The sequence below is a fragment of the Schistocerca cancellata genome, chromosome 10 (assembly GCF_023864275.1).
Source record: "Schistocerca cancellata isolate TAMUIC-IGC-003103 chromosome 10, iqSchCanc2.1, whole genome shotgun sequence".
Classification (NCBI taxonomy): Eukaryota; Metazoa; Arthropoda; class Insecta; order Orthoptera; family Acrididae; genus Schistocerca; species Schistocerca cancellata.
The window spans coordinates 187,032,691-187,057,543 of NC_064635.1; the positions used below are offsets into that span (position 1 = coordinate 187,032,691).

At 42.2% G+C, this 24,853-nt stretch overlaps 1 protein-coding gene across 5 annotated transcripts in view; it reads right to left on the minus strand.

Moving 5' to 3' along the window:
• The window catches only part of LOC126106652 (uncharacterized), a 123,931-nt gene that overhangs the window by 38,803 nt on the left and 60,275 nt on the right, over window positions 1–24,853 (minus strand). For 3 of the 5 annotated variants that reach the window (XM_049913014.1, XM_049913013.1, XM_049913011.1), the window contains exons 4-5: window positions 18,765–18,821; window positions 7,222–7,284 (exon numbers count right to left, since the gene is read on the minus strand). In XM_049913014.1, the coding sequence (XP_049768971.1) occupies window positions 7,222–7,284; window positions 18,765–18,821 (120 nt within the window). The remainder of the gene's footprint in view (window positions 1–7,221; window positions 7,285–18,764; window positions 18,822–24,853) is intronic. The other 2 variants (XM_049913015.1, XM_049913012.1) reach the window with 1 other exon arrangement.

Sequence of the window (24,853 nt, forward strand, 5' to 3'; positions counted from 1 at the left end):
TATAAAAAAAGCTTGTCTATCAGAAGAAACTGCTAAGATAAGCATTCCTTGAGACAGGAAAAATGCCTTTTAACATCAGCAGCTTAAAGCATTTAATCTATAATGCCAAATTGCCTAGTCGCATTGTCGCCAGAGTCTGCATTGATCATACATACTTCCCAACTGGCTGAACAACAATGCCCACTTTACCCTCCAGCCTAGCATAGCCAACATAATGTGATCCAATAAAATCTGTCACTGAGTGATGCGAGTAAACTGCTTCATCATCACCTACCTGAAGAGTATCGACAATGTTGTTATGAACTTCGAGCATCGTCAGTAGGTAAAAATGAAACAACAAATGTTTTTAAATCTCAAAGTGCTTACAGTTTAGCAACTACATATTTTAAAGAACAAGTAAATACAGGGCTGTGTTACTGATAATGCTATATAATGGAGTCTGTATTTAACATCATTGCTGACTTCTTCTTCTTCTTCTTCTTCTTCTTCTTCTTCTTCAGTCTGAAGACTGATTTGATGCAGTTCTCCCTGTAAGTCTACCTCCTGAAAGCAGTTTCATCCATACAAAACTATTGCAACCTACAGCATTTGAAGCTGCTTACTGTATTGTCAAGCCCTTGTCTCCCTCTACAGGTTTTACTCGCCACTCTTCCTTCTATTACAAAACTGACAATTCCTTGTTGCTTCAGAATGTACCCTATCAACTGACCCCTGCTTTCAGTCACTGTATGCCATAAATTTCTTTTTTCTTTAATTCTGTTAACTGCTACCTCGTTTGTTATTTTTTCTATAGCGCCACACTTCAAAAACCTCTGCTTACTTCTTGTCTGAACTGCTTACCATCCCCATTTCATTTCCATGCAAACCTACACTCCAAACAAATACCTCCAGAAAAGACTTCCTAACTTGTTAATCAATATTAAATAGTAACAAATCCCTCATTTTCAGAAATGCTTTGCTTGCTACTGCCAGTCTGTATTTCATATCCTCTTCTCTACTTCAGATGTCATCTGTTATTTCACTGCTCAAATACCAACCATCTATTACTTTTACTGTCTTATTACCTGATATAATTCCCTTGGCACTGCTTGATTTGAGTCTACTACATTCCATTACCTCTGTTCTTACTTTTGTTGATGGCACCTTATAATATTTTTTTCAGAACAATGTCCATTCCAGTCAACTGCTCTTCCAAGTCCTTTGCCACCTCTGACATAATTACACAGATTCAGCAAATCTATCAAATTTAATTTCTTCTCCCCGAACTTCCTTGGTTTCCTTTAGAGCTTGGTTAATGGGCTCTTTGAAAAACATCAAGGCCAAGCTATCAATAATAATAATAATAATAATAATAATGTGGTTTCAGTTCTCTGAGACTGCAGACATGTGTGAAAGTTGTGTGTGTGTGTGTGTGTGTGTGTGTGTGTGTGTGTGTGTGTGTGAGAGAGAGAGTGCATGGGTGAGTGCGTGGGTGGGTGGGTGAGTGGGTGGGTGAGTGGGTTTGCATGTGTGTACTGCTGACAAAGGCCTTAATGGCAGAAAGCTGTAATTGTGTGAATCTTTTTGTTGTATCTATCGTGACTCAGCTTCTACACTATATGGTGAGTAGCAACTTTCCTCCTCTGGTATTGTTACATTCCATCCTGGATTTTACATTGTTTGATTTAATGATAATAATAATAATACGCAAAACACTAACATGAATTGTTTACAGAAGAATTGAAAAACAAGTGAAATCAGCCTTGGAGAAGAAGTATGTGACAGTCACTAGTCCCATTAATCAGAAAAAATACGTCATTTAAAGAAGGCATTTCATCATTAAGATCCTTGCTACACAAGTTAGGCTACAGGTACACCAGATTCTTTTTTTCCCTTGCCTTATTTGTATGTTTAAACATTTGTATAATTAACATTGTGTAATGCTGTCTCTTCCACACCAAAAGATCCCGCCCATGCAGTCTGGCCACCAGGGGGTGGTGTCTCTGCAGTGACAAGAACTCCCTTGCCCAGTATGCTGAAGATCTCAACAGGCCTTCAAAGACAGGCACTATTCCCCAGACACAGTCTCCAAACAGATTGCCTGTGCCACATCCTCACACAACCCAATCCTTCCACCAACCACAAGAACCAGCTACAAACGAACACCCCCTTTGTCACCCAGTACCATCCCAGGATGGTAGAACTGAACAACATCCTTCTTGAGGGTTTTGATTATCAGTCATCACACTGTAGAATGACGGACATCCTACCCAAGATTCTTCCTGTCCCTCCTAAAGAGATGCTCCATCGCCCACCTAACTTTGACAATGTTCTAGTCCATCCCTAGGCCATTCCCAGTCCCAACCCCTTGCCACAGGGATCATATCTTTCTTAATATTCCATTAGGAACACATGAGGCAATACTGACCGTACAACTTCTCATACAAGACAGGTTAAGGATAGGCAAACCTACATTTATAGCATCCGTGGAGTTAGAGAAAGCTTTTGACAATGTTAACTGGAATACTCTCTTTCAAATTCTAAAGGCGGCAGGGATAAAGTACAGGGAGCAAAAGGCTATTTACAACTTTTTACAACTTGTACAGGAACCAGGCAGCAGTTACAAAAGCCGAGAGGCATGGAAAGGAAGCAGTGCTTGAGAAGAGAGTAAGACACGGTTGTAGCCTATCCCCCGACATTATTCAATCTGCATATTGAGGAAGCAGTAAAGGAAACAAAAGAAAAATTTGGAGTAGGTATTAAAGTCCAGGGAGAAGAAATAAAAACTTTGATGTTTGCTGATGACATTGTAATTCTGTCCAAGAAAGCATAGGGCTTGGAAGAGCAGTGTCTTGAAAGGAGAATGTAAGATGAAAATGAACAAAAGCAGAGCAAGGATAATGGAATACTGTCAAATTAAATGAGGTGATGCTGAAGGAATTAGATTAGGAAATGAGACACTTAAAGCAGTAGAGGAACTTGCTATTCGGGCACTAATGTAACAAAAGATGGTCGAAGGAGAGAGGATATAGAATGAAGGCTGGCACGGCAAGAAAAGTGTTTCTGAAGAAGCGAGATTTGTTAACATCAAGTGTAGATTTAAATGTCAAAAAGCCTTTGTCTGAAAGTATTTGCATTGAGTGTGGCCATGCATGGAACATGGACAGTGAACATTTGGACAGGAAGAGAACGGAAACTTTTGAAATGTGGTGCTACAGAAGAATGCTGAGGGTTACTTGGGCAAGTCAGATAACTAATGAGGAGGTACTGAATAGAATTGTGGAGAAAAGAAATTTGTGGCACAACATGACTAGAAGAAGGGATTGGTTGGTAGGACACATTCCTGGACATCAAGGGATCACCTATTTAGTACTGGAGGGAAGCTTCAGGGTAGGGTGGGGGGAATAATTAAGAGTGAGAGACCAAGAGAAGAATACAGCACGCAGAGTTAGAAAGGTTTATGTTGTAATAGTTGTTCAGAGATGAAGAGGCTCGCACAGGACAGAGTAGCATGGAGACCTGCATCAAACCAGTCTCTGGACTGAAGACCACAACAACAACACAATAATAACTGAAAATACATGGCATTTCTTTCTTACTAATTGTCATTATGTGTGGGCCACCATTCCGAGTCTCAATGGTTTTACAGTGCATTCTGGTAGAAATAAACACAAAAATTAATGAATTCCATCAACATATATCATTTTGTGCAGAGTGGCCCTGCGTTCATCATCTTTACTTCACCAACCACACTTGGTGAATAAGTAATTTTACAAAATAACATTTAACTTACCAATGGTAATAACATTATTTTTTAAATCTTGAGAGATATTCTTAGAGAAGTATTTTTTTTCCTCTAGTTTTACTCCAAACTGGACTTACGCCCTTTCAATGTGGACTGATTCACTTGACCTAATGTTCAAAATCTATGTTATAGGTCACACAAGATAATATTGCCCCTGCATAGAAACTCATTCTTGTCCTGATTGCTAGGCGCTTCCATCCCTTTGTTCTGAAATGGTGGCCACCTCAGGTGCGTGTCACCTGCTGAGCTCTACACTTTGTTAGCAGTGGTTACCTCAATTGTCAATGGTCTGTCATCTACCAGCCTGTGTACTTCGAGCATTCTCATTGCTATCTCTGTTCTACACACGATGGCATCAGTCTCCATGTGATGTATGGAAAATTGTGTGCAGAATCATAAAATTGGTGTCAGAAGAAGGTGAGGGAGTAAAAATCCCATTAAAAAGTGTGCTGTAGAGGGTGGCAGCAACGGCTGGAGTGTCCCATCACACAATAAATATAATAAAGAACAAGTGGGAAAATGTAGCTACAGGTACTTCTCAACACTTACCTATTCCAGGAATAATGCAGAAGGAGGAGGAAAATATTTAACATTTAGATAATTTTGATTAGCAGTTTATCAGGAAATGAATACATAATTTGTCCATAACACTACACAGTATGTGACAGTCACTAGTTTCATTAATCAGAAAAAATACGTCATTTAAAGAAGGCATTTCATCATTAAGATCCTTGCTACACAAGTTAGGTCACAGGTACACCAGATTCTTTTTTTCCCTTGCCTTATTTGTATGTTTAAACATTTGTATAATTAACATTGTGTAATGCTGTCTCTTCCACACCAAAAGATCCCACCCATGGAATCTGGCCACCAGGGGGTGGTGACTCTGCACTGACAAGAACTCCCTTGCCCAGTATGCTGAAGATCTCAACAGGCCTTCAAAGACAGGCACTATTCTCCAGACACAGTCTCCAAACAGATTGCCTGTGCCACATCCTCACACAACCCAATCCTTCCACCAACCACAAGAACCAGCTAAAAACAAACACTCCCTTTGTCACCCAGTACCATCCCAGGATGGTACAACTGAACAACATCCTTCTTGAGGGTTTTGATTATCTGTCATCACACTGTAGAATGGCGGACATCCTACCCATGATCCTTCCTGTCCCTCCTAAAGAGATGCTCCATTGCCCACCTAACTTTGACAACATCCTAGTCCATCCCTAGGCCATTCCCAGTCCCAACCCCTTGCCACAGGGATCATATCTTTTTTAATATTGCAGTCCTGTCACAGGCTTATCCTATCTCGTATCAGAGGTCAGGCCACTTGGGAAAGCAACCATGTCATATATCAGCTCTGCTGCAATAATTGCACAGCTTTTTATACTCTTATGACCACCAATCAGCTGTCCACCAGGATTAACAACCACTGCCAAACTGTGGTCAAGAGCAAAGTGGACCATACAGTGGCACCTGCTGAACATAACAGCTTGATTTCAATGGCTGCTTCACTACCCCGGTCACACATTCTCTGCTCCTCAAATCATCCTGGACTCAACCTATAATGACCTATGTACCTTCACCCCCGTAGTGTGCCACTCTCTTTGAATGCACCTGCCCATCTTTTTTCACTTCCCTTTTCCTCTCCTTTACCACTGCCGCCCTCCCCCCACCAGCCACCTCCCTGCCTCCCTGCTTTGCAGCCCTCACCCACCCCCCCACCCCGGTGGTAAGCATGGCAGACCTGTCCTTTTGCTATCGAGTCCCTTGCAAGCTCCACCAGACAGCACTCACCCCCCCCCCCAACCTCCCCCATCCATACTCTTTTATCCCCCCTCCATCCCCATTCCTCTCCAGATTGCTGCTTTTGTTCAATGTAACAGATGCATACCAGTCAGAACTGCCAGAGTTACAGATTGCTGCTTTTGTTCAATGTGACAGATGCATTCCAATTGAAACAGCCACAGTTGTGGTCATGTATGTGAGATGTGCTTGTTTGTGTGAATGTGTGTTTTCTGTAGAAGGCTTTGGCCAAAAACTAACCATGTAATTGTCTTTTCATTGTGCCTGTCTGCAGGTAAACATGTCATCTTTAGTGTGAGTAGCAATCTAAACTTTTCCTAATATTGTTAATGTTCCAGTGTGGACTTTCTATTGTAATGTTTATCAGGCAGAGCAGGTCATGAGAACCAGGAAAAAGCCAGTTGAACACTTAAATATACTAAGTAAACATACTGATTTTCTGAGTAATGAGAAATTACTGTGTAAAGGGCAGATCAATAATGTATGCTGATAAAAGATATTCAAGGTTCTCACATTACACACAAGAAGTGGTCAGACTACCTAACTAATTAACTGACTAACAGATGAAGGGAAAGAATAAAAGTGACATTTTCAAAAGAAAAACTCCTTGCTGTAGCATGCACGGACCACAAAAATCATGTATCATGTGTTTCTTGCAAGTAAATGATTCCTATGAAGAAGTAAAATCTAGCTCTGCTCCATATTCACTTTTAATGTTGAAGTTAGGGAGTAAGAACAGCAGATTAGCATTCAGAGATGATGGCTGCAAATTTTTCATGGAAGATATTTGAGCTATTACTATTCACTGCAGACACTTGCATAAAGCAGAACTGAGTTCACTGAATTATTGTCTTTTTTGTATCAGAAGGATGGACCTCCTTTATTGGGCTTGATTTTGAAATTTTGTATTTATCGAGTAACTGGCCACACTGATGTAAACTTTAATACGCTGTTAGCAGACTAGTTACCTGTAGCTATGAGTTATGTGAGAAATACTTTGACTGAAGGCTTCAGCTGTTCTAACTGCACCTCCCATACCACGTATTGCCCTTAACCACGATCCCCTCCCCTGCCACGCTATCTGCACAGATAAGAGCCAGGTTATTTTGTGCAACCTATATAAAAAAACTAGGTGTATCATTTACAGAAAGCATTATCATCACAATACTGAAGAAGAAATGAACAAACAAAAGTGAACAATATCAGATCTTGAACTTATTAAATGCTGACTAGAATACACAGACGAATAGCAACAAAAAGAGTATTAAAGTTATATATGAATGGCAGAATAAAGAAAAACAATGTTGATTTGGAAGAAACTGAGAAAACTGACTGAAGTTGTGAGCTGGTCCATTAGGTATGCCTGAGACACTCTGTAAAAGCACTAATTGCAAAAGTAAGCTATTTGGGTTTGAGTCCTTGTCCAACACCGTTTGATTTCTTGTTAGTTGCTCATTTTCTAATAAATGTTAGCTCAACTAATAATACTATTTATTTCTTTACATAATAAAACAAGTACATTCAAATATCTATTCCTTCCCTGACAGTTTCTGAGTTTATTCTCTGATGACGCAATCGTACAACAAAAGAATCACGTAACATGGGAATTTTTTTATGTTTGTATTACTTACGGGTTCTTTTTTAATGTGTATGGCATCAGGCGGAGAACCAGTTTCTTCCTCTGACACAAACTCCTGCACAGAAAGGACAGCAGTTACACATCAAATCAAAAGTGGAACAAAGGAAGAATGAGAAACTAAATAAATTATGTGACTATATTTGCACTACCGACATAATAAGTAGAAGCATTGGGAATACTCAGACTGCACTAACTGTTGTAATCTGCAGTCCAAAGACTGATTTCATGCAGTTCTATACACTAGGGTATTCTGTGCAGGTCTCTTGTGCTCTGTAAAACAACTGCGTCCTATAAGAACTTTAATCTGCATACTGTGGTCAAGCTTTGGTCTTCCTCCACAATATTTATCATCCAAACTCCTCTTCATTAGCAAATTAACTAGCCTTCAAGGCATCAGGATGTGTCACTATACATATATCTCTCCTTTCAGTCAAGCTATGCGACAAATTTATTTTCTTTCAAATTACATTCAGTATTGACATTTTTCGCATAACTGTTGTCCCCAGTACAGGCCCAATTCAGGGACCCCACTGCTATATACATAGTGCACATCTAGTGGGTTTAAGGGTCTGGTTCCTCACCCAATGTACTTCTCATCTTGTCAGCAACTCTATTGTGCCCTAGGGCAGTCTTTAGTTCACATTTATTTATTTATTTATACCACATTTATGAGGAATAAGGATTGCTTCACTTCTGACTTTTGGAAATAACATTATCACAGTCCTCTTTTTTTGTACATATGTGATATATATTCTTGTTACGTAACATAGTGAGAACACTATCCCAAACACATCATAAATATTGCAATTTTTGACTGGGTTAATTCGTTCCTCTGTTGCAATTACAGTGATGCTTCAGTAGTGATGCAGTAAAGTTGGTAAGTTACACCTAGGAAGAATAACTTTCTTTGGATCAAAGCTTTGAGTTTAGCATTCCTGTTCGATTAATGCACAAGGTGTTAAGAGTGTTAACACATCAGCAGTTGTAAATGTCAGTTGCAATTGAGAGTGAACAAAATATTTTCGAATTCATAGGAGAAAACTGGAGATTGAAATTTTGTGAAAAGATCCAGCTACAATGAAAAACTCCTTTCTTATAATGATTGCAACCTCAAAACACATATCATATCGGTGACATAGTAGCCCCTATTTCGCGACAATGCAAAATGAGCTGTCCTCCTTTTAACTGTATCTCCTCAAGCAATACTGTCTGGTGAGGATCCTATACTGAGCAGCAGTACTCCAGAATAAGAAAGACAAGCACAGTATATGCAGTCAAGTAAATTTGTTGCACCTTCTAAGTGTTCCGCTAATAAAACACAGTTTTTGGTTTGACTCCCCCCACAAAATTTTCTAAGTGATGGCTCCAATTTAAGTTGTTCATAACTTTCATCTCTAGGTATTTAGCTGAGTTGACAATTTTTAAATTTGTGTGATGTATTGTGTAACCAAAATTGAACTGGTATCAGTGAAATATGTCTATAGTTCAATGGATTACTTTTATTTCTAAGGAGTTTGTGTGACCTATGCGACTTTCCAGTACTTAGGTATGAATCTTTCATCAAGCGAGTGGTTGTATATTATTGCTAAATGTGGAGCTTTTACATCAGTGCACTCTGAGGGGAACCTAATCACTACACAGTCAGTAGTAGAAGAATTGCCTTAATTAAGTGACTTAAGTTAATTTGCTACACCAAAGGTACAAAGGGCATTCAAAAAGCTTTGCACAGTCGTCTTTATTTTTTTTATTTTTTGCAGGAGGAGAAAGAATTTTTTGTGAACATACTTGGAACATTTAGCTGTAAGTTGGTATATAAAAGTATTTTCTTTTATTTACAGGTGAGCCATAATGGACCGTGAAGTAGACGCCAGGTTGCGACGACGATTGGTGATGTAGTTCCTCTTCAGGTCCAGCGATGACTAAGCCACATCAATTCACAGGAAGTTGCTCCCTGTTCATGGGAAGGAGACAGTGGATCACAGCAGTATCCAGCAGTGGTTACAGAGGTTTAAAGAAGGTGATTTCTCTCTATTGGACAATCCACGATGTGGTAGACCGTCAACAGCAGTCAATGATGTGAATAATGAGACTATTGATCAAATCATCCAAAATGACAGATGTGTGACAACATGACAGCTTGCTGAAATGACTCGTCTGTCATTGGGTAGTGTGGTATCACTGGTACAGTCACTAGGGTACAGAAAAATCTGTGCACGTTGGGTGACTAGATTATTGACAAGAGAAATGAAAATGCTGAGGAAGAATGTTGGTTGATTTAAAAGAGGGGAGAGTGGGGGGGGGGGGGGGGGGGGCCTTGTTCTCAGGAAAATAACTACACAAGGGAAAGAAGAAAAGAAAGGAGACATACAGCACAATAACAGAAAAAAGGAAGAACCAGAAGAATGACTGAAGGACAACCAACACTACTGTGGACAAAACAGAAAAAGAAAACCACATGGAGAAGAAAGAAACAGGTACAACGAGTAAAAACAAGAGAGCAGGTGACCGTGGCTGGCCAACCACGAGGATAAAAAGGAAAATCCAGCCACTCTGCGATACATTAAAACATCCACCCTAAAAGCATTAGAGTGCAGAACACAGAATGATAAAACCCACCGTCATGTATAAAATGTAAAACTAAATTAGTTTATGTCGCATTGTCAGCTAAAATTAATGGCAATGAGTATGGTAACTGAAGAGTTCGTCAGAGGGCAGCAAAAGGAGGACAGCTCACCAAGATATGGGCCACTGTCAGCCAGGCGCCACACCAGCATTGAGGTGGGTCATCACGGCACAAGAGGTAGTTGTGAGTCGCCCAAGCAAGGCCAATGCGGAGCCAGCAGAGAACCACAGAGTTCATGCGAGAGGCCCACATGGAGGACTGCCACACATTTGTAGTCTCCTCAATGGCACGCAGTTTGTTGTTCGTGCTGAGGTTATGCCATTTCGACTCCCGAAGCCGCAAAACCTTGCAGTGTAGTACTGAACGCAGGTCAGTTGCAGAGAAGCCAATCTCAATAAGAGGTTTTCACGTAGCCTGTTTGGCCAGCCTGTCGGCAAGTTCGTTGCCAGGGATTCCGATGTGACCTTGGGTCCAGACAAACGCCACTGAACGACCGGACCATTTCAGGGCATAGATGGACTCCTGGATGGTCGCTACCAAAGGATGATGAAGTAACATTGGTCAAGGAGTCTAACAGAGAAAAAATGACTCCCCACTGCATGAATGGATGTGCTCAAGAGCACGAGATATAGCCACCAGCTCAGCAGTGAAAATACTGCAGCTATCAGGCAAGGAATGCTGTTCAATGTGTCCTCCATGGGCATACACGAAGCCAACGTGGCCTCAGTACTTGTCAAGAACCGAGAGGAAGTCGGAGCGGAGAGCTGCAGGGTTAACTGAGTACTTTGTGGCCTAGGTGTACACCATGGAGATGTACGTGAAGGGACTTCAAGTATAGATGGTAAAGGCAAGGACTCCAGTTGGAAAGAAGGGATCAGACACGAGCTGCAATTGGAAGCACTGACCAGGGCCATCAATGTTGGAAATGAACCGCCATGGGTGGGAAAAGGAGACTGTGATTCTGATGCACAGGAGAACTATGAACATGTGCAACGTAACTGGCCAGCAGTTGTGCACACCTAACCTGCAATGGAGGGACTCCATCCTCCACAAGGACACTGGTCACTGGACTCATCCTATAAGCTCCTGTTGCTAAGCAAATGCCACAGTGGTGTGCTGGGTCAAATAAATGCAATGATGAGGGCGCCGCCAAACTGTAAACCAGACTCCCATAGTCCAGGCAGGATTGAACAAAGGCTCTGTAGAGCTGCAGCAGCATAGAGCGATCTGTACCCCAGTTGGTGTTGCTCAGGCAGTGGAGGGTATTGAGGTGCTGGCAGCAATTTCACTTAAGCTGACGAAGGTGAGGAAGCCAAGTCAATCGGGCAACCAGTCCTAAGAATCAATATGTCCCCACTACAGTGAGTGAATCATCATTAAGGTAAAGTTCTGGTTCTGGATGAACAGTTTGATGCTGACAGAAGTCCTGACTGTGCCTTGTGGATGGTGCCGCTCAGCAACACCAGTATTGGTGCAGCAGTATGAAATACAGAAGTTGTCTGCAAACAGAGAGGGTGAGATGGACAGCCCTCCAGCTGTTGCTAGACCATTAATGGCCATTAAAAATAGAGACAAACTCAATACAGAGCCCTGCAGGACCCCGTTCCCCTGGATATAGGATGAATTATGAGAAAGTACGAACCAACAGGAAATTTTGGAGAAAAATTGGGTGCGGGCCTCGGAGACCCCACTCGTATAAAGTGGCAAGGCTACGATGTCGCCAGGTTGTGTCATACGCTTTTCGTAAATCAAAGTAGATGGCAACCATATGTTGGCGCCTGGAAAAGACTGTACGGAAGGCAGACTCAAGGGACACAAGATTATCTATGGTAGAACGACCCTGGCAGAAGCCACCCTGACATGGAGCCAGTTGGCCATATGACTCCAGGACCCAACCCAATTGCCGCCACCCTGACATGGAGCCAGTTGGCCATATGACTCCAGGACACAACCCGACTGCCGACACACCGTACGTGTCAGCAGCTTACGAAGAATGTTGGTGAGGCTGATGGGCTGATAGCTATCCACATCAAGCAGGTTTTTAGCAGGTTTGAGCATCGGAATGATGGTGCTCTCCCACCACTTTGATGGAAAGACTCCATCGCACCAGATCTGGTAGAAGATGATGAGGAGATGTCCCTTGTAGACAGATGAGAGATGTTTAATCATATGACTGTGGATCCGATCTGGCCCCAGAAGCTGTGTCAGGGCAATGTGCAAGGGCACTGAGCAACTCCCACTCTGTAAATGGGGCATAACAGGATTCACTGTGGCGTGTAGTAAACGAGAGGACTTTCCCTTCCAGTCACCATTTGAGTGTGCGAAAGGCTGGGGGATAATTCTCCGATGCAGAGGCTCAAGCATAGGGCTCAGCAAAGCATTCGGCATTCGCGTTTGTGTCGGTACATAACACACCATTTATGTTAACACCGGGAACACCTGTTGGGGGTCTGTTACCCGAAAACACATTTGATCTTTGCCCAGACATGGGAAGGTGACGTATGGCACCCAATGGTTGAGATGTATCTCTCTTAACACTCCTGTTTCCGTCTTTTGATAAGTTGGCGAATGCGGGCATGGAGCCGTTTAAAGGCTATGAGGTGCTCTAGGGAAGGGTGCTGCTTATGCCGCTGTAGAGCTCGCCGACGCTCAATTGCTTCAGCAACTTCCGACACCTAGGAGGGACTGCCTTTTGCCGGGGGGCCCCCTAAAGAGCGAGGGATCCTGTTTTCTGCCAAAAGAAACAATTGTCATAGTCACCTGCTCAACCATCATATTGATGTTACCATGTGAGGGAGATTTAACAGTGACAGCAGAGGTGAAAGTTTCCCAGTCCGCCTTGTTTAAAGCCCATATGGGCAGGCGTCCGTGGGCTTGATGCCGTGGCAGTGACAGGAAGATGGGGAAGTGGCCACTACCACAAAGGTCATCATGTGCTTTCCAGTGGGTATATGGGAGAAGGCCTGGGCTGCAGATTGATAAATCAATGGCCAAGTAACTACCAAGAGCCACACTGAAATGTGTTGTGCCCCCCAGTATTTAAGAGGCAGAGGTCGAACTGAGACAGTAAAGTTTTGTCATCTTGCCTGCCCCAGTAAGCACCGTGCTACCCCACAAGAGTTATGGGTGTTAAAATCTCCCAAAAGTAGGAAAGGTTTAGGGAGTTGATCAATCAGTGCTATTAAAACATTCAGGGATACTGCACCAACTGGAGGAAGATATACATTGCAGACATTTATTTACTGTGTCGTCTGTATTCTGACAGCCACAGCTTCAAGATCAGTTTGAAGGGGCACAGGTTCACTACAGACCGAGTTTAGAACATAAACACAAACTCCACCTGACACTCGATTATAGTCGCTATGGTTCCTGTAGTATTCCTTATAGCCGCAGAAGTCAGGGGTCCGCATTGTCAGGAACCAGGTTTCCTGGAGGGCAATGCAAAAAGCAGGTAAGCTTAACAGTTGCCGTAGCTCAGCCAGGCGGTGGAAAAAAATGCCGCAATTCCACTGGAGGATGATGTCATCGTGAGACAGGGAAGGCATGTAACATTCAATGTGGCAGTCTACGCTTAAGGGTCACCTACTGCCACCAACTTTTTGCCTGAGCAGTCTATATCCATTGTGTCTGAGGGTCCAGCGAGATATAGGTCCTCAGTGGATGCCAGAATCTCCACCTCATCTGCAGACGCAGAGCTTGTAGGTAGCGGTGGTGTGGGTGCCACCGCAATTCTCTTGGTCTTGGGGACCTCCTTTTTGGATTTCTCTTGCTGTTCCTTGGGTTTTCTGGCTGGGAGGACTTCATTGATTCAGTCTCTGGGACTGAGGATGAGCATGAAGCCCTACGGTCAGCTGCTTTTGGGATCTTCAGCTACTAGCGGGCGTCATCTTTCTCACTAGCAGAAACCTGGAAAGGGAGTGACCCAAGGAACCCGTTCCAAGCAAGAGGAGCCGAAGAAGACTTACGCTTCATACCCAAAGGATGTAGGTTCTCAAATTTACTCTTATCCTTGGTGTAGGTCAGTCGGTCCAGCATCTTATATTCCATGATTTTCCTCTTTTTCAGTAAAATCCGGCAGGCTGCTGAGCAAGGTGAATGATGCTCTCCCCAGTTGGCACAAATGGGAGGCGGGGCACATGGAGTATTGGAATGTGATGGACGTACACAATCTCAACATGTGATGCTGGAAGTACAGCGGGAAGACATATGGCCAAACTTCCAGCACTTAAAGCACTGCATCGAGGCAGTGGAAGGATATATGGCTTGACGTCACAGCGGTAGACCATCAACTTGACCTCGAGTAATGTGTTACCCTCGAAGGCCAAGATGAAGGCACCGTTGGCAACCCGATTATCCCTCGGCCCCGATGGATGCACCGTATGAAATGAACACCTCGCCACCCTAAATTGGCATGCAGATCGTCATCAGACAGGAAAAGAAGGTTCCTGTGGAATATAATACCCTGGACCATATTTAAGCTCTTATGGGGCGTGATGGTAACAGACACATCCTCTAACTTGTTACAAGCGAGTAATGCTCATGACTGGGCAGAGAAGCTGTTTTTATCAAGACTGACCCAGAGGGCATATTGGACAAGCCCTCCACCTCCCCAAACTTGTCCTCGAAATGCTCCACAAAAAACTGAGGCTTCATGGACATGAAAGATTTGCCATCAACTCTTGTACTGGGGCGAATAAGCTTCACTGCCATCCTTAGCCTGGCATTCCTCCCATGGTGTGGCCAGGGAAGGGAACGATTTGGGGTCATATTTCTTAGCACTGAAGTTAGACTTTGCCCGCTTAGAGACTGCTGGTGGTGGACCACCAGCAAGAGATGACGTACAACGCTTCATGGCGTGTCATCCACTCTAATGCCACCCACTCCAACCGGGGGCCCTCCCTATGGGTGCCACCTAGCCTCAGCACGGGCCACCTGGCAGGATGGCCATTGCTGGGAGTCCCAATGCCCCAGGGGGATGGACACCTACTCTGTGGCATAAATGGGGATGTAACGGCAAAGGCATCAGCAGAGTGATCCCTGTGTTGTCAGCCAACAGCATAATTGCGGTTCCACCACAGTGGACTGGCTACCATGCTGGATATGAGGTGCTAAGAAGTCCATGGTCATTGTCAGCACAGAAAGCAACACTGGATAGTACATGGTGGAAAACACACAACCACAAAGGTGTCCTGACCCAAGAGATGGAGAATGAGCGGGACTGCAATACAATGACAAGAAAGTGAGCTGAAGGTCTCAAAGCATGATGGACACAATGCACCATGTAAGGTGCCCTTCCCCAATTGGCTCACTCTTCAGGAAAATTTGGAAAGATGGAGGTCAAACCTGACAGGGGACCACCACATAAAGGCCAAAACATGTGAGACTCCTTTTAGTCGCCTCTTACGATAAGCAGGAATACCTTGGGCCTAATCTAATTCCCGGGCCCGCATGGGGGAGAGGAAGAACGTGTGCGAGGGTCTCATGAAGACCTTTACTGAAGAGTGGAAACAGTTTTTTGATGACGTCATTACCCATGATGAAACATGGTTGTTTTTGTCTGAACTTGAGAGCAAAACCCAATCCATGGAGTGGTGTCATCCGGGTTCCTCTCATAAGAAGAATCTAATACTTTCATGAACAGCACGCTGAAAGGTGATGACCACCTCCTTCTGGGGTCAGTGTGGTGTCATTTTCATCGACTTTTTCGAACCTGGCTTCACAATTAATGGGGACGGTTACTGTTTGTCACTGGACAAGCTGCAACGTACCATCAAGACACACAGACCACAGCTTCAGGGTCAGATTATCAGACTACACCATGACAATGCCAAACCCCATACAGCCTTTATGAAGCAGGAGAAAATCAGGAAAATGGGTTGGAAAATAGTTCTTCATCCTCTCTACAATCCGCACTTGGCTGTGTCTGATTTTTACCTCTTTGGTCGTCTGAAGGCCCACCTGCGTGGTAAAACATTTGGTAGTGAGAAAGACCTTATGGAAAGAATGTTGGGCCAGATGTGTCACAGCTGATGGAGGCTACATTGAGTAGGCTCAATGTATAGCTAAATTTTCCAAGTATGTTCACAAAAAATTTCTTTCTCCTCCTGCCCTTTGTATCTACTTCTAAGTTACTGTTGCTGGCACCATTGATGTTACCTTCCAACTGTTTAAGCCATGTAAAAATCTATACTTCATGACATGATTTATTTTTTCAAAACACATTGACCTTTGCCTCTGCATACAACGGAGTATAACAAACATCAAGTTACACTACTTCCACAATATGTAAATAAAAATGACACCAAAAAGTGGGCATATAAATACTGATTGGAGCAAGCTTACTAAACAGAATACATATTTGCAACAAACTTGGGAATAAAAAGACGTCCAGTACCAAGTTGAAATAAAACAGTGTCGAACAGCTAATAGTTGTCAGTATCAGTGATCTTTACCCAATATGAATCCTTCACTCTGTTGTGCCACCTGTGCTATTTTGAAACCAGGATTCGAACCCAGAAACTCACCTTTCACAGACTGTGCGCTTCCTAAATGAGCTATCTGGGTACTGCTACTCTTCTGCCAGGACTTCTACCCTGCAGCTCACACTGTGATGCAGAATGAAAGATTTATTGTGAGAAAGTGACCTGGGCTCTGCCTAAGCCATTTATCTGCAATATCATTTCTTCCAGGGCTGGTACACCAACAAGGGATGCAGGTCATCATCTGTAAAGTTTTGAAACGTACGAAAAAAGGTACTGGCAGATGTGAAGCTGTGACAACAGGTTGAATATTGAGCCTGAATCATTTAACCACTGAAGGGCAGGTTCTGATTTAGGGTCCAAGGCCAGCACACAGTTTTAATTTGCTTCAATGTTTCAATGCTCTTGACACTCCTACACAAGTACAGTAGAATGTATCCCACCACCTGGAGGATGTAGATAACCAGAAAAGGAAGATGGAAATGCCACAGATGCTGTGATACAATTAACTGTAAATTAGGGAGGCAACAAAACATGAGCACAATTCCACAGGCTAAGCTCAGATGTTGAGCCTGTGATAAATTCCACTATTTGGACTGCTTCATAAAGTTGGATAAATCTGTGGTAATTAGAAAGACGATGTAGTTCAATCCCCCCCCCCCCCCCTCCTTTCCCTCCCCTGCCCCTTCAAGGGCAATTCATTCAATTTCACACAAGTGGCTTGGAGATTTAAGCAATTGGATCTGGTATATTGTTTTGAAAGATAGGAGTGCCCCAGTAAATGTGACAGGACCAGTAGTTTCCTATAAAGGATGTTAAAAAAGTATGCCATATCTTGAGAGGTGGTACTATGGACCAAAATATGATAAAAATGTCCAGTAAACATGGGCTTTAAAATGCTTACTGGCAGAGTTCTGAGCACTTGTTTAGTAGAAGAGATGTTTCACAGCAGCAAAAATGAACAAGTACTCATAGCTCTTGGGGTATGCATTTTAAAGCTCCTGTTTACTGGACTTTATAACCTTGTTTTGGTCCACACTACCTTGTGACAAAAGATGGAATACTTTTATTTAAACATAAATGATCTGACAGTTACAATGAACAGCATCCAAGGCTTTTTGCTGATGCTGTAGTGTAAGGGGAAGTGTTGCCAATGAGTGACTGCAGGAAGACACAGCATTACTTGGACATAATTTCTATTTGGTGTGATGAATGGTAGGTTGCTCCAAATGTGGGAAAATGAAGCTTAATGAAGAAGGCAAGGAATAACAATCATGTAATATTTGAATACAGAGTTAGTGGTAGGCTGCTTACCACAGCCACGTCATTTAAATATCTACATGTAAAGTTGCAAAGTGATGTGAAATGGAATGAGCACATAAGTTTGGTTGTAGGGAAGGCAGTTTGGGATACCTACCATGTTGGATTAAAGAGTAGTGATACAGTGCTACACTTCCACTGAAGTAAGATATCAAAGTAATTCAGAGGTGTGTTGCTAGGTTTGTTAATGGTAGGTTCTATCAACACATATTATGGAAATGTTCAGGAACACAAATTGGAATCCTCAGTGGAGAGATGACATTCTTTCCACAACATACTATTAGTGGCCAACTGCAGAATGGTGCTACTGTGCCCAACATACAATTTGCGTAAGGACTGCAAAGACAAGAGAAATCAGGGCTCATAGGACGCGTATAGATAGTCATTTTTCCCTCACTCCATTTTTGGTTGGAACAGGAAATTTAATGACTAGCAGCAGTAAAAGCTACTCTTCACTGTGCGGTGTAGGATGGTTTGTGAATCTTGTATGCAGATGCAGAATTTGTGTGTTTCTGATTCCTAGGTGGACGTTGATTTGAAACAGAGAAAAAGCAAAGCATTTTGTAACCAGTAACACATCACTTTCCATTTATCACATCATGAAGGAGAGCCTACAGGGATGTGGAATGATTCAAGCTACAGATTAACAAGCAGAACACAGCCACTGTAGGCTACTTCTGCATAGCACACAAACTACTGAATATGACTAGTACTGATCTACTTAGGAGGGTGTTGTCATGAAGTTTTAATTATACCCTCTAAAAATAAAATTACTTAACTACTTTCTTTGTTTACAGGTACACGTTTGCAGTGCTGGTACACATTCAAACCCCATGCTTAGTACTGTAATCCACAGCTATGGGAATTAAAACAGAATGACACACCCCTTCTCCACTTCAACAGATTTTGTTTTAGTTCATCTAGCTGGAACTGTGGCAGAAGGTTTAGAATATGTACCATGGTTGCAAACATACAACTGCAAAACAAATAAGAAAAAAAATTATGTAACTATATTTTTTTTCAAAATAATAAATAAAACTTTATGATTACTCCTTGTACATTACTAATTATAGGTATTAAATCTAGACTACTATAAAACAAGGCATCACTTACATCTTCCTCCACCTTTAGTGGGTCATGTGCATCATTATCTTCAGGAGTTTCCAATTTCTGCAAAAGTTAATGTGGGTTATATTCATTTAGCTTCATCCATAACACATTATATACACGGACTTAGCAAACATCATAGGATAGTGGGACACAGATGGAACAGGTGTATTCCATGTGCACCATACACCCCCTGTGCCAGATACAGTTCAATACGAGACCTTCTGAGAAGTGCCTGTGAAAGAGTAACATGCAATGTCATCAGGAGCTGACACTGTTAAAATGGGGTATGGTTGTCGGAGCCCATCAGATGGGAATTTCAGTTTCCACAGTGGTGCACGCATTTGGCTTCACACATTATATTGTGATGACAGTAAATCGTGAATGGTTGAATGAGGGTGTCACAGTTCACAACAGATGAACTACCAGTTGTCCAACCATTCTCAATGACCGTGACTGGCGATGTACGAGGCAGATTGTCAATAGAAACAGGAGGGCAACAGTGCAACAAATCATGGTTCAATTCAACACAGGATGACGCATCTTCCAGTGGAAAATCCACAGGAACATGGGTTCCATGGGGCGTGGCAGCCAGCGTCGCACACAAGTGCCACTGTTAACCTGACGTCATCGGGCACTACAGCTTGCATTTGTCGACAGTCAGCAGGGATGGACTTCATGGACCCCACATGCCAAAAATACATGCTCCAAGGCGATGGTGTCTGCTATGGTTTGGGATGCATTTTCCTGGTATGGAGTGGGCCCTCTAGTTTTCCTGAACGAACTTTGAATGGTCCATGGAATGTTGATCTGCTTGGGGACCATCCCCACCCATTTTTGGCCTTTCAACACCCTGATAGTCCTACCACATCACCTGGGAATGCTTTCACAAACATGCAGGGCAATTCAAAGACTGAGATGGCCACCCCAGAGTCCAGATTTGAACTCGTATCTGGGAAGTCAAGGAATGCAGGTTCTGTGTTATGGATCCTGCACCCATGAACAGACCAGAATTTGCTGCCACTCTGCAAATGATTTGGTGTCAGCTGCATCCAGAGGAGTACCAGGGACTTGTAGACTCACTTCCATGGCATGTCACTGCAGCCTGCAGGACCAGAGGCGGACCCACGTGATATTAGGTGCATGTCCCATGACATTTGCTAAGTCAGTGTACATACATGCAGCAAATAATTTTTAAGTGTTTCTGCAAAAGAATAATTTCTAATCTTAGTATTTTTTCCAAAAATGGTAAAGTAAACACAACTACAATGAAAATATTTCCTATCAGTTTGGAGCTTATAGGAGCCCCTGGTGGCTTTCACAAGAATATCGGTTACAAGTTTTATCTCGAGCTCATGATGAAGAGCACCTGAAGTGTTGTGTTAAGACTACCAACTGTTGATACATAAGCATTCATGAACAGTGTCGTCAATGTGGGTTTGAAGCAAAGGAGTTGACACTTCAACTGCCCAGCCTGGATGTAGCTCATTGAGGTTCAACCAGTTTTTGCTTTACCCATTAATAAAAATTTCTGTGGTTCATACAACTTCCACCATACTATAAAACCATTCAAGAACACATTTTAGCTAGGTTCTTCACCTCTGGAATGGGGAGGGAGGGGGGGGGGGAGAGGAGATGATGAAGATGATGATGATAGTAGTAACAATAATAATAGTAACTGAATGTTGTTCAATTAATGTAAAACTTCAAGCAGACACACTATCATTAAATGTAATACAGAGCTTACAAACAGGACAATTTTTATCCATCAACTGTTTTCAGCTAATCCCAGTGATGCCAATCTACAGTCATGTAAATACAGAACTCCCATTATAAACAGTTTCATTTCTACATCAATTCGTCTCTTTAATTACTGAAGGTTTCTTGAACTACAACTGCTTCAGAGAAATAAACCAAATTATTTTTAATGGGATCAGAGGCACTATTAGCTACTACCTGTCACAGACATCAGCATAATCCCAGTACCCCATCTACAGTCCACAGCTTTTACAAGATTTCATCATAATGTAATTTCATTTTTTGTTAACTATAAAATAATACCTTTGCGTCAATTAAGATTATCACAGACCGAGGAAGTCACTGAAAGCCCAAGTTATTACTGAAACCTGATTCGGCAAAGATAAACTACGATCAGCAGCAGCAATTCAGTATCAAGTGCTGGAGAAAGGCCTGCTCTAAACTTTCCCTTAGTTTATGCTCTTCATTTTTCATGTGGCTCCCATATGTTTTCTAATGTCATCAAGCCACCTTTCAATAATACATCCTTTCCTTATCTCTTGGAACTCTACAACGAACTTCCCTGCTCTGCCTCCTACCATCCATGCAACTGTCTCACTCATCACCATTTCATGTGTGTATTTTTTACCATCATATTTGTGTTTTCCACTCCAGTCTGCTATCTGATCAATATGTTTGTTTTCAAGTCTCTTCTAACAATTCTCATCATGTATTTCTCAACTGCCTTCAAAGAGACCTCAGTTTATGAATGGTTTTCACTTTGAAATCCACATCTCACTATCAGTCAAAATGTAGCACACACTGGAAGTGAACTTCCCTTTTTACACACTCTGGAAACTCAGTTTTAGAAACACTGTTTAGTTTACCAAAAACACTAGATATCATTATTACTCTATCCATTTCCCTTACTGTCCACCCAGCTGTCACCTTAAACTGCCCTAAATACAAAAGCTCATCAACCAGTTTTATTACTTCATTGTTCATTAGCAACAGTCTCTTATAACTGATTTCTAGGCCCACTTCACATTTTTTTATATTAAATTCTTTCATTGTTGATGAAATTATCTGCACTATAAGCAAATAAAACAATATTGTTTGAAAAACAAAGCGGTATGTTCCATTAACATATATTCTCTTTTCACTTTCCCAATTTCGGTGTCTGAAAAACATTTTCTAGGACTGCTGTGAATGTTTTTTTTGCAATGAAACAGTCAAAAGCTTCCTCAAAAACCATGAATTCATTCAAAACGAGAATTCATTATAACTGTTTCATTCTATAATTCCATTCATTGGTTACAAACAGAAAAGGCAGTCACTAATTTTATACAAGATGGGTGAATTAGATTTTGATCAGATGAAGGAACGAGTGGCTTCTGCAGTGGATATATGACATTTGGTATCAATATTGCACACACAGTAGAGCATTGTAAACTGAGTATTTTGAGGTTAAGAAACTAATCATCATATGTTAATACTTATATCTAAAAAGAAAGATGATCAGACTTACCAAACAAAAGCGCTGGCAGGTCGATAGACACACAAACAAACACACAAAATTCTAGCTTTCGCAACCAACGGTTGCCTCGTCAGGAAAGAGGGAAGGAGAGGGAAAGATGAAAGGATTTGGGTTTTAAGGGAGAGGGTAAGGAGTCATTCCAATCCCGGGAGCGGAAAGACTTACCTTAGGGGGAAAAAAGGACAGGTATACACTCGCGCACACACACACATATCCATCCGCATATACACAGACACAAGCAGACATTTGTAAAGGCAAAGAGTTTGGGCAGAGATGTCAGTCGGGGCAGAAGTACAGAGGCAAAGATGATGTTGAAAGACAGGTGAGGTATGAGCGGCGGCAAATTGAAATTAGAAATTAGCGGAGATTGAGGCCTGGCGGATAGCGAGAAGAGAGGATATGCTGGAGGGCAAGTTCCCATCTCCAGAGTTCTGACAGGTTGGTGTTAGTGGGAAGTATCCAGATAACCCGGACGGTGTGACACTGTGCCAAGATGTGCTGGCCGCGCACCAAGGCATGTTTAGCCACAGGGTGATCCTCATTACCAACAAACACTGTCTGCCTGTGTCCATTCATGCAAATGGACAGTTTGTTGCTGGTCATTCCCACATAGAAGGCTTCACAGTGTAGGCAGGTCAGTTGGTAAATCACGTGGGTGCTTTCACACGTGGCTCTGCCTTTGATCGTGTACACCTTCCGGGTTACAGGACTGGAGTAGGTGGTGGTAGGAAGGTGCATGGGACAGGTTTTACACCGGGGGTGGTAACAAGGGCAGGAGCCAGAGGGTAGGGAAGGTGGTTTGGGGATTTCATAGGGATGAACTAAGAGGTTACAAAGGTTAGGTGGACGGCGGAAAGACACTCTAGGTGGAGTGGGGAGGATTTCATGAAGGATGGATCTCATTTCAGGGCAGGATTTGAGGAAGTCGTATCCCTGCTGGAGAGCGGAGGAGTTGAGGTAAGTGAGTTGTTTTAACACAGCTGAGTCACCTGGTTTAGTACAAGTCCAGCAGTTCTGTGGAAGAGTTACTGCTGTTTGCACTGTAACTGTAAATCAAAATGCTGCAAGTTCCTGCTGCCTGTTGATTCCGTGCTGTAATCCACTTTCTTTGTATGAAAAATGTTAAAGATGTAGACATTCATAGAACTTTGTGCAATATACAGAGAAAACACCATGACTGACAGTGCTGAAAGAAAAGGTGCAGTTTATTTTGGGAATGTTGGATGAATGTTCATTATGAAAAAAGGAATGGAAGATCATCTGTCGTTACAAATGAACTTGTTGCAAATGTTAAGGACAGAATCAGAGAAAGTTTTTTGTTCACAATTACAAAATTATCAATCACTTTCCCTCTGAAATCACGGACAGTTTTGTACAAACTTGTGACTGATAAGCTTAGTTAATGCAGGTTTTGTGGAAGATAGGTCCCATAGCTTCCAACTGATCTGCTCAAAACAAAGAGTTTCGGAGCCGCAGTAATGTTTATTATGTGGTACGATCCAGGACGAGATGAATTCCTCAATTAAACTGTGACAAGTTATGACACGAGTAGCATACATCAATATGGAGGGAAAAAAAAACCCTATCAATGGAGTGAGGTCACACTGGCTGGCCATGTAAGCCTTTAAAGTGCTGTCAAACCTTTTCTGCACAACAACTAATGACAAATGCTTTTTGGGGCAGAAAGGGATCCTTGTTGTTTTTATGGAAAGAAGCACTACATTAAACTCTGAAATTCACTGTGAAACCATAAACAAGCTCAGTAGAGCCATCGAGAACGAAAGGCATGGGAATTTGCATTCTGGCATTGTTTTTGCGCACAGTAAAGCTACTCCACATGCTGCCTTATGCACACAAATCTTGCTTAACAGTTTCAACTGGGAATGGTTTGATCATCCTCTGAACAGCTCTGATTTGCCATACTATGATTCATACCTGATCCTGACAACCAAAAAATGGCTATTCTCCCATCAGTTTCAAGATCACAAGTTAAAGGAGTATATCAAAGAAAGCCTTGGTCAAAGGTGGCAAAATTCTACAACTAGGGCACCGAAAAATTCATTCCTCGGTTCAACAACTGCCTTAATGAAGAAGGTAGTTATGTACAAAAACAGCTGACAGATGTAGATCCAAGTTGTACATAATTAAAAAACTTCTTAATGTGCTACTTTCGTTTTTATAACTTATTTTCTGAACAGCCATCATGCACTGACAGAAGCGAAATCTTAATTGAAACTCATTTGGTCCATTGTCGTCATATGATTTTTATGAGGGGGCTTTCATTGTGACTCCACCCATACTCTCCATAATGTATTCTTCATGCATTGCATATAACCATCAATCACAACTTCATACCGTCTGAACTATTTTTTTCAGACCTTGGGTCTTTATCTGAAATACTTAGTAAGCATCTTCTAGGAGTGTGTATAATTTTAACACTGAAATAATGTTGCCAGGAAGAACCACATAGGGTCATTCCACGTCAAGCGGCCTAAATTTAAACAAGCTCCCCACTCAGCCTTCTCCAATTTTGATGAAATTTTTACAGGAAGTACATATAGACCTTACATGAAGCATTGCCAAATTACAGATTCATAAGTAGTATGGTGGGGCCACTAGCCAGCTTTTCATAAAGGCTCGTTTTTCGACATTGCGACTGAAATGAATAAATGATCGACTTTGTTTCACCATTTTTTCAGGATCTAAGAGACCTGTCATGCTGAAACTTTGTGATCCTGTTCAACTTTTTTGGTACAATAGCTTAGTTATAGTACAAAACGTCAAACTACGGTAAATTCATCATAGTGTGCTATCAAAGTGG